Here is a 15501-nt window from a genome sequence, read left to right as displayed (position 1 = left end):
ATAGCCTTGTACCATGTGATCTCTGTGATCATTCACGGGTTTCACACGTAGTAAGCAATGATGTCACAAGTGACATCTTGCTTACTACTTTGCATGTTATCACTGATTGGCCTATCAGTGATCACATGATCGGGACCTTGTACAGAGGTCCAGTCCGACGATCGTTTTTTCACTGTGTCCGGAGGACACAGCGGGCACCGGATCGCAGTGCTGCGTGCTCCCAGGGAGCGCGCACAGCTAGAAATGGCGGGTGCCGTTTATGAACGGCAACCCGCACCTGGAGTGCCACCGTCCTGCCGTTTATAAACAGCAAGCGGACGGCAAGTGGTTAAAGAGGTTGCATGCCATTTTCTTTGGGGTATAAGGGGTGTGGTACCTTTCTGCTGGAAGATCTCAAAATACCTCTGACCAAGGATTGTCCGGTTCTTGAAGACAAAAGCCTGGGACGAAAGGGATTCAAGCACAATCACCAACTTACCCACGACACGATGTGCCGCGTGCAAGAATTTCTGCCTTCTTGTAAAAGCCATTATGCCAGAATTGCACAGACAAACTAGTAAAAAAGGAAGCTACCTTCCCTATGCATACCAAGAGACCATTTTACAGAAATGGAAAGAGCTGGAAAGAAGAGCGTTTTTTTCCCCTCCAATTTGAAAAAAAGATTTCCCTTTAAAGAGGAAGAGGCTAGCTTGTGGGACAAAATGTCCTAAGCCAGACACCTCTCTCTAAAGTCTCTAGAAAAGATGACAGATTTATTTTTCGAGGATTTGGGCATCCTAAAAAACCCCATGAATTGGAAAGCTAAAGGGTACTTAAAGAGGGCATGGCAAGCAAGTGCAGTAAATTTCAAATCTGCGCTAGCTACCACCTGTGTGGCCTGGACCTTAAACTTGTGGCTCAGACAGCTGCTCTCACATCTAGAAGAAATGACCCCGGTGGAACAAATACAAAAACTCAATGGGTTACCGCTTGTAGGTGCGATCTCTTATTTGTAGTAGAATTGGAGACATAAGGGAGAGGTCAGCTGACAGGAAAAAAAAAAGGATTTCTGGTCCCCAAGGAATACCAGAATAAACGCTTTCACCCCTTTAAGTGCCAACATCAGAAGAATGTGAAAAAACGAGTAGATAAAGAGATTGCTTACAGTCTTCCACAAACATTTTTGCTATGCTTCTCCTGAAACATCAAACTTCAGCAGAGGTGATGTTACAAGAAACAGTAATCAGTCTCATCTGGGTGGAAGAAAGAAACAAGGGATTATTAAGAAATCCTTCAGGAAAATGTTGCTTAATGCTAAATCTAAAATGATTAAACAAGGTGGTGAGATACAAGATATTCAAAATAGAATCAATATATTCCACAAAGGACATGTTATCTGGGGTATACATGGCAACAACAGACTTGAGGGACGCATACTTCCATATCCCTAGCAGAGAAACATCCAAAGAGGTACTCGGGTTTGCAATAAAGGTTCCAAAAAAGAACAGTCTTCTTCCAGGTCAATGCTCTTCTATTTCGGTTGGCATCTGCCCCCGGGATTTTCAAGAAAGTTTAAGATCGAAAAGTATATGTTGTTCCTGTTGCAGATTTGGTGGACATAAAAGGGTGACCTTTTTAGGGCATACTATTGAATCAGTGAGGACAAAGGTTTTCCCCACAGAGGACAACATGCAGAAGTTGACACAAGCCACCCTCAACCTGGTTCTAGGATCAGTCTTGTCTATCTGAGATGTTTATGAGGCTCTTAGGCCTGATGATGGCAGAAATCGCAGGGGTACGATGGGCACAGCTGCATATGACCACGCTCCAAAATAAATCTTCTCTATTTGGGATGGGCAGAAGGAATCCCTGGACAGACAGGTCATCATTCTGTAAGCAGAGAGAAAAAAGTCCAGTGGTGGATGCTCCCAGAGAACCTACAGGGAGGCTGCCTTTGGTCGCAGCGGAGCCTGTTAAGAATTACTACAGATGAGAGCTGGGGAGCCCACATAGAGCAACACGTCACAGGGAGAATGGAGCCAGGCTTGGGCAACCAGTTCCTGCAACATGAGAGAATTAAGAGTGATAATGGAAGCATTCCAGCCCCTGATATTGTGAAAGTTTATTTGGGTATTATGTTGGCTTAGAAAATGTAACACTGACATCCTATATCAACAGGCAGGAAGGCATGAAATTGCATCGTTTTATGCAGATTGCATGCAAAAACAAATCTGTTGTCTATTTCGGCACTTCATTTGAAAGGGCAACTAAACTTTTTGGCAGATTTCTTCAGCAGGAAACAGAGTGATGCTTAATTCAGGAACTTTTCAGAAAAAGTGCGGCGTCCTGAAGGTGGAACTTTTCATTTCCACAGAAAACAAGAAAGTGAACAATTTTTTCTTGCAGAAAGATCAAGGAGTATGGTAGTACACACCCTGGTTCATCCTAGGGAAGGGTGTCTGATGTATGCATTTCAACTGTTCCAACTAATTTCTGAGAATAATTCAAAAGGTAAAATCATCCAGGACGAAAATAATTCTGACAGCACCTTTTTGGCAAAAAGGACTTGATTTACAGGTCTGTGTAGGCTGAGCACAACAGAACCATAGAGATTGCCATGCAGACCGGATTTAATACATCAGGGGGCCTGTGATGCACCCATTTTTTACTCATTGCTTGGCTTATGAAAGGGACATCTTGAGAACTAAAAAAATTGATAAATACAATTATGGAAAACAGGAAGCATTCCACAAACACCATTTATGAAAAGGTATGGAATAAATTCTTATCTTGGAGGAGATCCAATAAACAAATGGAGGGTCCAATTGTTCCCAAGGTCCTCAGGTTTCTCCAGGATAGAACAGCTATTCATTTGGCAGGCAATATCCTTAGAGTACAAGTAGGTACTTTGTCTAGAAATACGGTTGGCAGAAGAGCCTTTAGTCAAGAGGTTCCTGATGGCTATTGCAAGGTAGAAAAAAACAAAAATAGAGAGGTTCCCATGTGCGATATTTCCACAATTCTACACCAAATGTAAGAAAGATTGGAGAACAGCACTCAGTGTGTTCATGCTTTTTTCCAGGCCAAAAAGGACTTGGGAAGATGGCGTTATTTACTTGCTAATTCTACTCCCAGGAATCTTCCAGGATGGCGCTAATTCCTTCTCTTATTGCTGGTTCTGTTTATCTTTATTTTGGGTTATCCTCTTGGTTTAGCGCAGTGTTTCTCAACTCCAGTCCTCATGGACCCCCAACAGGTTATGTTTTCAGGATTTCCATTATTTTGCACAGGTGATTTGATCAGTTTCACTGCCTTAGTAATTACCACAGCTGTTTCATCTGAGGGAAATCCTGAAAACATGACCTGTTGGGGGTCCATGAGGACTGGAGTTGAGAAACACTGGTTTAGCATAACATTTTTTGGTTTTTGACAATAACTTATAACTGAGGATCTGCGGTACCAACCAGGACTTTTATATTAATGTAGATCATGTGTTTCCTGTTTAGGCAGAGAGTCTCTCTCGTAAGCTGTCCTGCAAGATTCCTGGAAATAGAATTACCGGTAAATAACTAAATATTTGTGGGAGAAAAAGCAAAAAAAGAAAAAAAAATGCATATACAATTGCTACACAACCTATGTTGTAATTTAATGTTACTAAAAATGACCTTTCCTTTTTAATCTCGAGCTGCTATAATTTTTAGCAAAATTCAAAGCAATGACAACTGGAAGGAATTCTTGGTGTACAGAACACCCCCAGAAGCGTCATTTCCCACCTGGGTGATTGGCTCACTGATTTTCCCAGCAAGTTTGCACTAAAGTACAAATGGGGAATACCTATTACACTTGATGCCTACAAGTACTTCTAAAGGGATGCAAACTCTGCAGCTTTTTCTCATAAAAAAACACAAAAAAACAAAAAACACCAGCTGATAATGAACTAGACCCTCCCTTTCAAAATCAGACTGCGTAGGTGAAACAAACAGCTATACCTTTTTTAGAGCAACAAAAAGGTAGGAACCTTCTGCAACGTTTGTTCAAATCCCTGCAATGTATATTGAAAACCCAGGGGGATAATTTTTTTTTCTCAACAAAAGTAGAGCCATTCTTTCAAGCAAACATAAGAAAAATAAAGTAAGATTGAGAACTGTGCATACAACGCATCAATTATGTACAGGTTGTACAGTTCACATCAGAGGGAAGTGAAAGTTATTAAAAAAAATCTATAAACAAATTAATTAAAACCCCAGCACCTTGAATCTGCTGCTGCCTACATCCCAGGCAGTGTTCACATTTGTGACAGCTGTAATTGGTCGTCACTGCATTCACAAAAAATAGAGCCAGACTAAATGTTCTTGTGATCTACACTGTCTGAGAAAACCAAACTGCTGTTGTTTTTAACTGTATGATGCTAGTACAGAAAATCAAACCCTAGAATCCTTGAAGAACTTGGTCCAGTATGTCATCAAAGATGAAGTTGCAAAAAGGGAATGCAAATACTGGGGTGCGCAACACAGTACTGATTTCATACCTGTAAACAAGACAAAATGTAAATTCTTTGCCAAAAGTCATAGCTAGCAGAAGACTTAAGGTTATGGTTAAGGTAAGTCTTCACCAGGAGTAACTACTAAGGACTGTGCTTTGAGATACACAAGCCTCCCATACAAGTCAAAACACCCAACAGGCACATTATATTGGTTGCAGAAAAGAATAGCAACAGTAAAGGGACCCAGGGATTAGCTGATCGAAGGTACTACATGGGACTGATGGGTCCAGTAAGAAGGGTCTTTTGGGGACAGGCACATTGAAGTAAACCTCTCAAATAGTAAAGCAACCATGACAAGGACAGTCCTAGACCTTGCATTTTCAAAAGCATGTTGGTGAGAGCTGCTCCCATATTTCTATGCGGACAGTATCAACAGGGTTTATACTTCAAGCAAAATAAAAAGAACACATTGGTGTTTTAAAAATAACAACTGAATCAGTTAAGACAGGAAGCACAGGACTGTTTTATTCAAGAAGATAGAATAGCCCTCAAAAACAAAGACAATTCTGATTTCGGAGAGGTTTCTTTTTCTTTAAACAAAGTTTTATTCACCTTCTGGCACAAATGTATTATAAAGATCAGAGTGATGTGGCAGTGTCCACGTAACATTCAATATGCATGGACAGGATTCTAGAACATTACTGCATTTTGATATATGAAACAGCTGTAAAAAAAAGAAAAACCCTGAAAAACAGTCATAATTCTGGCAAGATCTGCACCAACTGACCATAGCAGCTAAGCAGAGGCTACTGCAGGCAGCATTTATCGCATGGACCCTTCCATTAATGGGATATCATTTCTAAGCATTACATGGCAACCAACTGAACACAATAAAAGAAAATATACAGCTTGACAAATAGGATAAAATGTGTTCTGCTACAAGAGGCATCGTCCATTAACCGTATTAATTGGAAAGTTCCAGAAAAAGGGATGTTGCTTACAGCAACTATAGTGTTTTTTTATGTTCCTCACAGAACTATACTGTCAATTTCTGCTGGTAACACTATTTTCTATCATGTAAAATCAGCAGCTTTTTACCCAGAGTTTTCCTAAGACAAGCTGCTAAAAAGTGACCATGAGTGCTGGTCAGCCACTAGTCATGAATAACGGACGTTTTTGTGCTATAGGGGCTGGCAGGGATTGGATGTTTTGCTACTTTGTTTTATTCTCATTGTTGAGCATGATAACAGCATATACCAAGTTTTACATGATGGGTACGCTTTAAACTTTTTTTTTTTTGTAATATATATACTGGATTGAGGCAACGTGAAGTTCTGAAGCCCAGCTGTGGGATATGTCTGCACCAGAGACACTACAATAACCCCAAGTAAGGTTCTACTCCTTCTCTACTCTAGGGTTTTACTGCCGTCTGTCTCCAGGGGGGAAATTTACCCTTAATTTCTGCCTCAGTGAAACTTGTTACTGCAACAGGAAGTGAAGGGGAACTCTAATGGGGATCACAAAATGTGTTACCCTTCTCCACTATTAAAAAAAAAAAAGTTTTTATTGGAATTATTTAAAAATGGTAGAGCTTATCAATTACCCTTTTGCAGATACAGAGGTCAATTTTGAGAAAATGCCCTACGCCCTAAGATAGTAGCTCTGGAAAACCCTATTTTGAAAAAGTATTATAAATTATAACTTAAAAAACAAAAAAATAAAAAGAAGATATCTTACAAAGTTGGTTGGCATGTAACTTCAGTGCAACTGATTCAAATATCTAAACAGTTCTCATTACTTTCGTGCCACTTACTCATTGGAATCAAGACCAAAAATATGAATTTAAATACATATTTGGTTACTCTTTCACAGCAAAATACTTCATGCCAACAGAGGGATATTTAAATGTCCATGTACAACAAAAGCTATTTTTGGTTCTGTGTGTTCACTTCTTTTTCCAACGGTTACATTCCAAATATCTGTGAAGTAGGTTGAGAAGTAACACATCCAATGTCCACTCACTGACCATACAATATAGAAACAGCTGGACGGAACGCTGCCTGAAACACTTACTTCATAGGTAGTCATTGTCATGGATGTTCTCAATGTACCCAGCAATTGCAGGGCCCTGCTACAGATGCCCTTACCATGAAAAGCAGGACTCCACAAATAAGCTCTTGATGTACATGAAAGCACTGTCCACATGTGAATATAGGCATGACTTTGTCATGTTTATCATTTAAATGTCCCTGATTCGGCTGTTGACAGATCTCAGTCTGTGCATCATTTAGTCACTGTAAATAACTGATGTATTACAGATAAGACCAGTTCTGGCCAAAAACCATTAGAGTGCCTGAAGTCACAGACTGCTTGTTCGTAAACAAATGTATTGAGTCCCTTTTAAAGGGAGCCAGGATTGGCTCAACAAAAAGTGAGGTCATTTCCCAAATCGCTGCTCACAGCCTGCATAGCAGCTGAGTGCGGAGAAAAAGTCCTCGTATTGGATATTCACATGTGATGGTAAAGTACTAAAAGGGGAAAAAAAAAGACAAAAACATCATATTGCAGTGCAAGTTACCTTATGCAACCTGTTTTATAGAAAAATATACATATGAAAGATGTAATACTCATCTGTAGAATATCATATAAAAGGGACAAATTGAAATAAACGCATGCAAGTAAATGGAATAAATATATCACAAAAACAAATTAAGAATTTATATCTGCACCTAAGCTACAAAATAGATAATTTTACATTTAAAAAGCTAAACAATCCACTCTAGAAAAACTACAGTAACACAGCAGGCAATTACTGTATACAAGTAAAACTGGACATGTTATGCAGGCCATAGACGGTTCATTTATCGGCTGGTTTTTCATCCAAAAGAATAATTGGTCGATTTTCACACGGTTAGTGGGGCAATGGCATTGGTTGATTTTCGCACGGTTAGTGGGGCAATGGCATCGGCCGATTTTCGCAGTTCCTCCTCATTTCTTTTAATCGGTCATGCTGGAAAATTTGTTAAAAACGGCAGATTTTCACAATCATTGGTGGCAACAGAACGACCGATGTCTCGTTTTTCGGACAAAAAAAAAAAAAAAACAACAACCGATAAACGAACCGTCAATGGCCTGCATTCGTCTCAAGTTGCACTACTACTTAAAAAGTGGGGCTGTCAGAATCCTCCTAATTTTGTTTAACACACCTGTGCCAATGGTTAATCAGGTAGTTAAGTGGATACAGCAGTCCTGCCAGTTAGGTCTTGACTAAGCACTTTTGCAGTGTGTAACGAGTTAACCTTTTTGTCTCCCCTGTTTGCCATCTGTGGAGCTCTTTACAGTGCCTTGAAAAAGTATTCATACCTCTTGAAAATTTTCCACATTTTGTCATGTTACAACCAAAAACAAATGTATTTTATTGGGTTTTGATGTGATAGACCAACACAAAGTGGCACTTATTTGTAAAGTGGAAGGAAAATGATAAATGGTTTTCAACATTTTTTTTACAAATAAATATCTGAAAAGTGTGGCGTGCATTTGTATTCAGCTCCCTTTACCCAGATACCCCTAACTAAAATCTAGTGGAACCAACTGCCTTCAAAAGTCACTTAAATTAGTAAATAGAGTCCACCTGTGCGTAATTTAATTTCAGTATATATACAGCTGTTCTGTGAAGCCCTCAGAGGTTTGTTAAGAGAAAATTAGTAAACAAACAGTATCGTGAAGGCCAAAGAACACACCAGACAGGTTAGGAATAAAGTTGTGGAGACGTTTAAAGCAGGGTTAGGTTATAAAAAAATATCCCAAGTTTTGAACACCTCACGCAGCACTGTTCCATCCATCATATGAAAATGAAGAGCATGGCACAACTGCAAACCTATCAAGACATGGCCGTTCACCTATACTGACAGGTTAGGCAAGGAGAGCATTAATCAGAGAAGCAGACAAGAGGCCCATGGTAACTCTGGAGGAGCTGCACAGATCCACAGCTCAGGTTGGAGAATCTGTCCACAGGACAACTATTAGTCGTGCACTCCACAAATCTGGCTTTTATGGAAGAGTGGCAAAAAGAAAGCCATTTGTTGGAAGAAAACTATAAGAAGACCCGTTTGCAATTTGCGATAAGCCATGTGGGGGACACAGCAAACATGCGGAAGAAGGTGCTCTGGTCAGATGAGACCAAAATTGAACTTTCTGGCCTAAAAGCAAAAACGCTGTGTGTGTCGGAAAACTAACTGCACATCACCCTGAACTCACCATAATCAGCATGAAACATGGTGGTGGCAGCATTATGTTGTGGGGATGCTTTTCTTCAGCAAGGACAGGGAAGCTGGTCAGAGTTGATGAGAAGATGGATGTAGCCAAATACAGGGCAATCTTAGAAGAAAACCTCTTAGAGTCTACAAAAGACTTGAGACTGGGACGGAGGTTCACCTTCCATCAAGACAAGGACCCTAAACATACAGCCAGAGCTACAATGGAATGGTTTAGACATATTCATGTGTTAGAATGGCCCAGTCAAAGTCCAGACCTAAATCCAATTGAGAGTCTGTGGCAAGACTTGAAGATTGCTGTTCAGATGCTCTCCATCCAATCTGCCAGAGCTTGAGCTATTTTGCAAAGAAGAATGGGCAAACATTGCACTCTCTAGATATGCAAAGGTGGTTCTACAAAGTATTGACTCAGGAGGGCTGAATAAAAATGCACGCCACACTTTTTGGATATTTATTTGTAAAAAAATGTTGAAAAACATTTATCATTTGCCTTACACTTCACAATTATGCGCCACTTTGTGTTGGTCTATCACATAAAATATCAATAAAATACATTTAATTTTTGGTATAACATTACAAAATGTGGAAAATTTCAAGGGGTATGAATACTTTTTCAAGGCACTGAATAAACTTTTTGCTACAAAAAAGTTGATTTTAGCAATTCACGTTTGGGTATGCAGCCATCCTAATCTTTTCTATAGAAGTGCTACAGCTACAATTCGGCTAGCACCCTCACATGATACAATTTTCAACCGACCCACCTTGGAGCAGCGAGAGTGTGTGCTATTGATCGGGTATATTTAATATTGTATATGCAGCTGGACTGTATTACGGTAACATATTAAAAGGTTTTAACTGAGCTTTAAATTAATAGGAGATTGAACTTACTAGAAGATATGTAGCCCATTAAAAAAAATCATAACACATATGATTGGGTGTGCCTTGAAATGAAGGTGTAAATAAAAAAATAATATAAAATGTTAAAGTCTGAATGAACAGAAAAAAAGCCAAGAGTATTTTCAACACACTATCAGTGCTAGACAGATCTATTCTGCCATGTAGACATTCTAATATACTGCAAGATCTGTGTTGAGGGGCTTCAAAGGGCAAATGCAACCCATCTAATATCAGCTTGAGATGCTTCTGAGACCATTCTGAATTTATTATACCTGTCCTTTCTCTGACATACATTTAACCTTCTTAAGATGCTTTTGTTTTCTCAAAGACTTGTATAGGGAGAGAACAATAGCCCATTGACACGTGCCCAAAGTCTAGTCTTCAACATTTTTAAAATCATTCTGCTATATTCTCAATATAGGTACATCATTACTATTTCTAGATTATCCTGTTACTTACTATATACAAAATCTAATAGTTTTACATAGTATTTATTCATCTTTACATACTTACACAATTTCTGAAAGTCGTATATGCCATGGCAGAAAACCTAGTGTGCTGTTTATATGGCCAAATTTTAATATTAAGTCAGGGTCTGGGAAATTGTGCGTACCTACAAAAGGAAAACATCCTATAAATGTCATGTTAAAAACAGTAGAAAACATATTTTCTCCCCAACTTGGATTTTAAGGTAGGGATGCACCGAAATTTCAGCCACAGAAACATACCAGCTGAAAATAGCCCTATCGGCAAGAAAAATTTAGCTGATACAGGAGACTGTGTGTACTGCAGATGTCAGGGGGCTACTGTGAAAGGCAGGAGAGGAGCAGTGTATACAGTGACTGGCTGTCATATGTCAGTGTCGGTTTTTAAATGCAATTACTGGCTTTTTTTCTCTTCATTATAGCTCACAGAATTAGCTGTCACTTTCCCCCCCAGCTAAAAGAAACAAAGTTTCCTTTTAGTTTATTTCCCCAAGTTAAAAGAAACAAAAGTTTCCTTTAGCTCCTGGGAAAGTGACAGCTAATTCTGTGAGCTATAGTGCTGCCCCGAACTACATAACTGACCTGATACCCAAATACTACCCTACCCGTGCCCTCCGCTCCTCACAGGACCTCCTACTCTCTAGCTCCCTGGTCTCCTCCTCCCACGCCCGATTGCAGGACTTCTCCAGGACTTCCCCCATCCTCTGGAACTCCCTACCCCAATCCATCAGACTGTCACCTACCCTCCTCACCTTCAGGCGCACCCTGAAAACCCTCCTCTTCAGGGAAGCCTACCCCAACCTCACCTAACACCCGACCTCACCTAACAACTAACCTCCTCCACCCCCCACAGCCATCTCCTCCTGTACCACCTTCCCCTCCCTCCTAGATTGTAAGCTCGAAAGAGCAGGGCCCTCGAACCCCTCATGTAGTGTATGGTTACTGTCTTGTCTCATGTTCTGTCCCCCTTGCTACTGTACAGCGCTGAGCATACCCTTTGACACCATATAAATCCTGTATAATAATAATAATAGTGAAGAAAAAAAAAACGGCAATTGCATTTAAAAACTGGCACTGACATATAGTGACAGCCAGTGAGGGAGCCGCTCTATATACACTGCTCCTCTCCTGCACCCTCCTTGCACACACTGCCCCACCCCCTCCCCCCTACAAAAAGAACCTGTCACTCATATGCTATCACATAGGGGACTATTGGTAGCAATAAAATCATAAGGTTAAATATATATATATATATATTTATCTATATTATAAATTGGAGCCTCCCCACCCCCACATACGCACACATTTTGGTTTCGGTTTTTGACCACATGCATTCTGAATTTTCGGTATTGGTTTCGGCACCAGAATTTTCATTGCAGTGCACTACTATTTTAAAGGTACATGTCTGATGACTCATGGGAAACTATGTCTTTTTAAGGATTAGATATATGGATGCAAGATAAACCAGCAGCTTGCTATAGAAGCACACCCGCTGGGTTGCTTCTGCCTGCTGTGTGGCTTGGCCCCGCCTTCTGCTCCCTTGTCACATGATTTGACCAACAGCAGCAGGAGCAAATGGCTCACGCTGCTCTCAGCCAAGCCTGTAAGAGCAGGGAGAAGGGAGAAAGCCACTGCTGACGAGCTCAGCGCTGGATCGAGTGAGGGCTCAGGCTAAGTATAAGGGGGCATTCTGCTACCTAAACTTTTTTTGCCTTACTGTAAAGAATGCATTAAAGGTAAAATTAAATTAAAGGTAAAATATGATTTAGGCTTTTGAACCACTTTAAGGTGTCATGCTTTTTTCAAACACCAAGTTCATTGGTTCTAGCTTATGGGAGTCTAGAATATCCAAATAAAATCTAACCAACTGCTTCTCACAGATATTGATGGAAGATAGTAAAAAAGGTGCATAGTCATTATGGACACAGCCCCTGCTCCTAATTTGACATCCATGTGGGTGCATGCCCCTGAACGCACACTGTGTCTGGGAACATGCACCTGCACCGATGTCAAACTGGGAGCAGTGGGTGTGTCTATGCAGCCACTGCGTCCCAACGGACATGAATGGGACAGCCTGCATGGAACACCTTTGCATCCTTGTGCAGGCAAACCTGACCCTCACCTGGGTGTATACTGAAGTATGCCCATGTGAATGAGGCCTTATAGAGCTGCTACATTTTATAGGCATAACCTATATGTGTGTTCTACTTACTGCATGTGCATATTTTATGGCCTTTGGGGAATGGCACCCATTTTGCCTTTCAGGCTACATTTTTATGATTTACTGGACAAAGATAAAACAAACACCCCCAAAAAAGCAGAAATCTATTGAGTGGCATAATTTACCAGCGGCATGGACATTTGTCCCCCCAAATGTTTTTGGAAGATGAACCCCCAAAAATGAAACCACTGAGAACTGTAGACTACCCAGGGTGATAAAGGATACAGTAATATACCCCATGTTTCTCTCTCACCACTACAATCACTATACTTACCTTGATCTCTCTCCACCAGCATCTAGATCTGAATCTGACATCCATGATTGCACAGTTCAGGCTTCTATGGGACTGGTAGACAAATTGTCTCCTATATACCAGCCCACTGAAACCTATGAGGCTGCCCCCTGCAGACACAGACATCAGAGCTTCTTTACCTTTTAACAAGGATTATACTGTGGTAATGTAACCTAACTAAGCAATTAACCAAATAAATTAGGAGATCAACATTGTAATTAGCTAATGTAAAGCAATCAAACAAATAAGCCCAGATTTTATAACCAGAACAACCCGTTATACTTAGTACAGCTGCATGCCACACTAGAAGCACTTGCTGTAAATACGCACTGACCCCACATGGGCAACAGCACCGAGATCCCCAAGCTTTTAAATCTGAGGTCTATAAATTACATTTTGTATTTTGATGGAAAGGAGACAAGGTGTATTTTGAAGCCCTGCCATACCTTCCATACCAGGCCAATTCTGGCATTTCTCTCCAACATGTAAAAATCATAATTACTCAGAACCCCAAACATTATATATATATATTTTTAGCAGAGACTCTAGAGAATAAATTGACAGTCGTTTCAATTTTTTATGGCACATGGTATTTGCGCAGCAATTTCTAAAAACACTAAAGAATTTGAATGCAAAAAAAAAATATATAACCCAATTTTTTTGGTAAAATATAAATGGTGGTGTTACGCTGAGCAAACAGATACTAAACATGTCACGCTTTAAAGTTGCGCACACTCGAAGAATGGCACCAAACTACAACACTTAAAAATCTCCATCGGCGACGCCTTAAAATTTTTTTTTTGACTGGTTACCAGTTTAGAGTTACATAGGAGGTCCAGTGGTAAAATTATTGTTCTTTCTAGAACAATCGCAGTGATACCTCACATGTGTGGTTCGAATTTCGATTACATATCTAGGCGAGACCTGCGTATGCGTTCACTTCTGTGCGCGAGCATGACGGGAGTGCTTTAAGAATTTTTATATTTTTACACTTTACATTTAATTTTTTTAAAATAGCTTTTATTCCTATTATTAGGGATCGTAAACATCCCTTGTAATAGGAATAAGGCATGACAGACCCCAAATCTCTCCATAAAGAGGACCTAAGACCCCAAATCTCTCCTCTATGCTGGAAAGTATGAGAAAAAAAAACAAAAAACACCCACATACATTGATCTCTACTTTCCAGAAAAAAAGAAATTTCAGCCTCCCAGTGTCATAGACAAGGACGATCTGGTCCTTGTCAGACTCCATGGTAAACCGGCACCGCCACCAGATTGCTTCTCCATCTCCCCAATCGTACAGGAGAGCACAGAGAGGCGCTGCTGGGTGGTGGGGGGCAGGGTATGCACTTCCGCCGCCTGTTTAAAAAAAACAAAAAAAAAAAAAACAAAAACAAAAAAAAAAACAAAAAAAAAAAAACCACACAATAATCCAGTCGTTAATGAACCACTAGGACAGCTTTTACACAGGAGGGAATCGCCGGCTGAAAAAAAAAAAAGATATCTGGATGATGCTTGTAGCTGCAAACATCATCCAGATATCTCCACTGAAACCCGAGTATGTCACATGACGTCCTACGAGACGGAAGTGGTTAAAGTGCATACCATTCAGAAAACAAGAAATGAAGATATACAGATGTAGAGAAGTTCATAATAAACTAGGGTGGTGTGAGCATCCTATTTCATTAGATCAATTTTTCCTTCAACAACTTAAAGATGAGTTGAACAGTAGACACTTTAAAAAAGTAATCCAATAATGGTGATGTGTACCTGCGCTAAATGCAATATATGTGGTGAGAAAGGAGCGAACACAAAAATGCAAGCAGGCACATAAAATAATTACAAAAACCAATATGAAATTAGCATGTCAAATCATAAAAGTTCCAAACCAACAAAATGGCCGCAGTGCGTGACGTGATGACGTTATAAGTTGTAGCTCCACCCTACACGCTTCATCATAAGACAATGTCGTTGCTTGGAAACTGCTATGATTTCACATGCTAATTTCATCATATGTTTGTAAGTGCATTACTTTATTAAATTCTGGATTATTTTAAATACTACACTATGAGGAGCCTTTGTTCCCTTTGTACACATCCCATTTTCCTTGAGGTGTAACACTGGATCATTACCAGCTGTGGAGTTGTCTTTTTGGTGGAGACAATTTAGGATCCAATATATCCATTGATTTTCCATACTCGCTGTTTTTGATCGCATGATCTGTGGTCACATTCTCTGGTAAGAGAGTGGTGGCACATCACCTTTTTAAAGATATGGCTTTTATTTAACATATAGCCACATTTTATGGACTTTTCCTTGAGGTCTTTAATTTATCACTATATTACTACCTGTGTAAAAGTGAGGTAAATAAGTACTACATATTGGTTTTTGTAATTACTTTAAAAAATACACTATGTTGCCCCTACATTAAAATCTAAAGTGCTATTATAAACAGCAGTCTGAAACTAATATTTGAGAACATTTTGAACAAAAATAGAGGGTAAAAGTGAAGAAAACCAATTACTTCTTAATATACGATCAAGCGATTCAACATCCAAGTCTGACGGTCTCTTATCTTTCTCTGCTACAAGCTGACAAAAATTCTGTGCAGCTTTCACAATGTTGGTCTTCCCATCCTCTGGAGATAGCACCTTTAACACAGGTAAATGGCGAATCACTGTATAGAGAACACAGATTTTCTAAATTAAAGAAGATAATCCAAGTTTAGCTGCAGAAAATCATCAACTCACTAACCTGCATCCATACAATTGACTGCGTGAGCAGCTTTATACATAGTAACCTATGGTGGTTTTATATGTGCTGGTCATACATATACCAACACAATTGTTCAATATAATCATTTTAAAT

At 39.7% G+C, this 15501-nt stretch overlaps 1 protein-coding gene across 1 annotated transcript in view; it reads right to left on the bottom strand.

The window, feature by feature from the left end:
• Positions 1–4961: 4961 nt before the first annotated feature.
• Positions 4962–15501, bottom strand: part of LOC149446012 (dehydrodolichyl diphosphate synthase complex subunit nus1-like) — a 28837-nt gene continuing 18297 nt past the window's right edge. The window contains exons 3-5 of the mRNA XM_089653151.1: positions 15158–15310; positions 10147–10246; positions 4962–6990 (exon numbers count right to left, since the gene is read on the bottom strand). Coding sequence (XP_089509277.1) covers positions 6900–6990; positions 10147–10246; positions 15158–15310 — 344 coding nt within the window. The 3' untranslated portion in view covers positions 4962–6899. The remainder of the gene's footprint in view (positions 6991–10146; positions 10247–15157; positions 15311–15501) is intronic.

The sequence above is a fragment of the Staurois parvus genome, unplaced genomic scaffold, assembly GCF_062004578.1.
Source record: "Staurois parvus isolate SC_StPar_1 unplaced genomic scaffold, SC_StPar_1.0 ptg000703l, whole genome shotgun sequence".
Classification (NCBI taxonomy): domain Eukaryota; kingdom Metazoa; phylum Chordata; class Amphibia; order Anura; family Ranidae; genus Staurois; species Staurois parvus.
The sequence above is the reverse complement of the archived record's forward strand: the minus strand, read 5'-3'. Positions and strand labels throughout refer to the sequence as shown.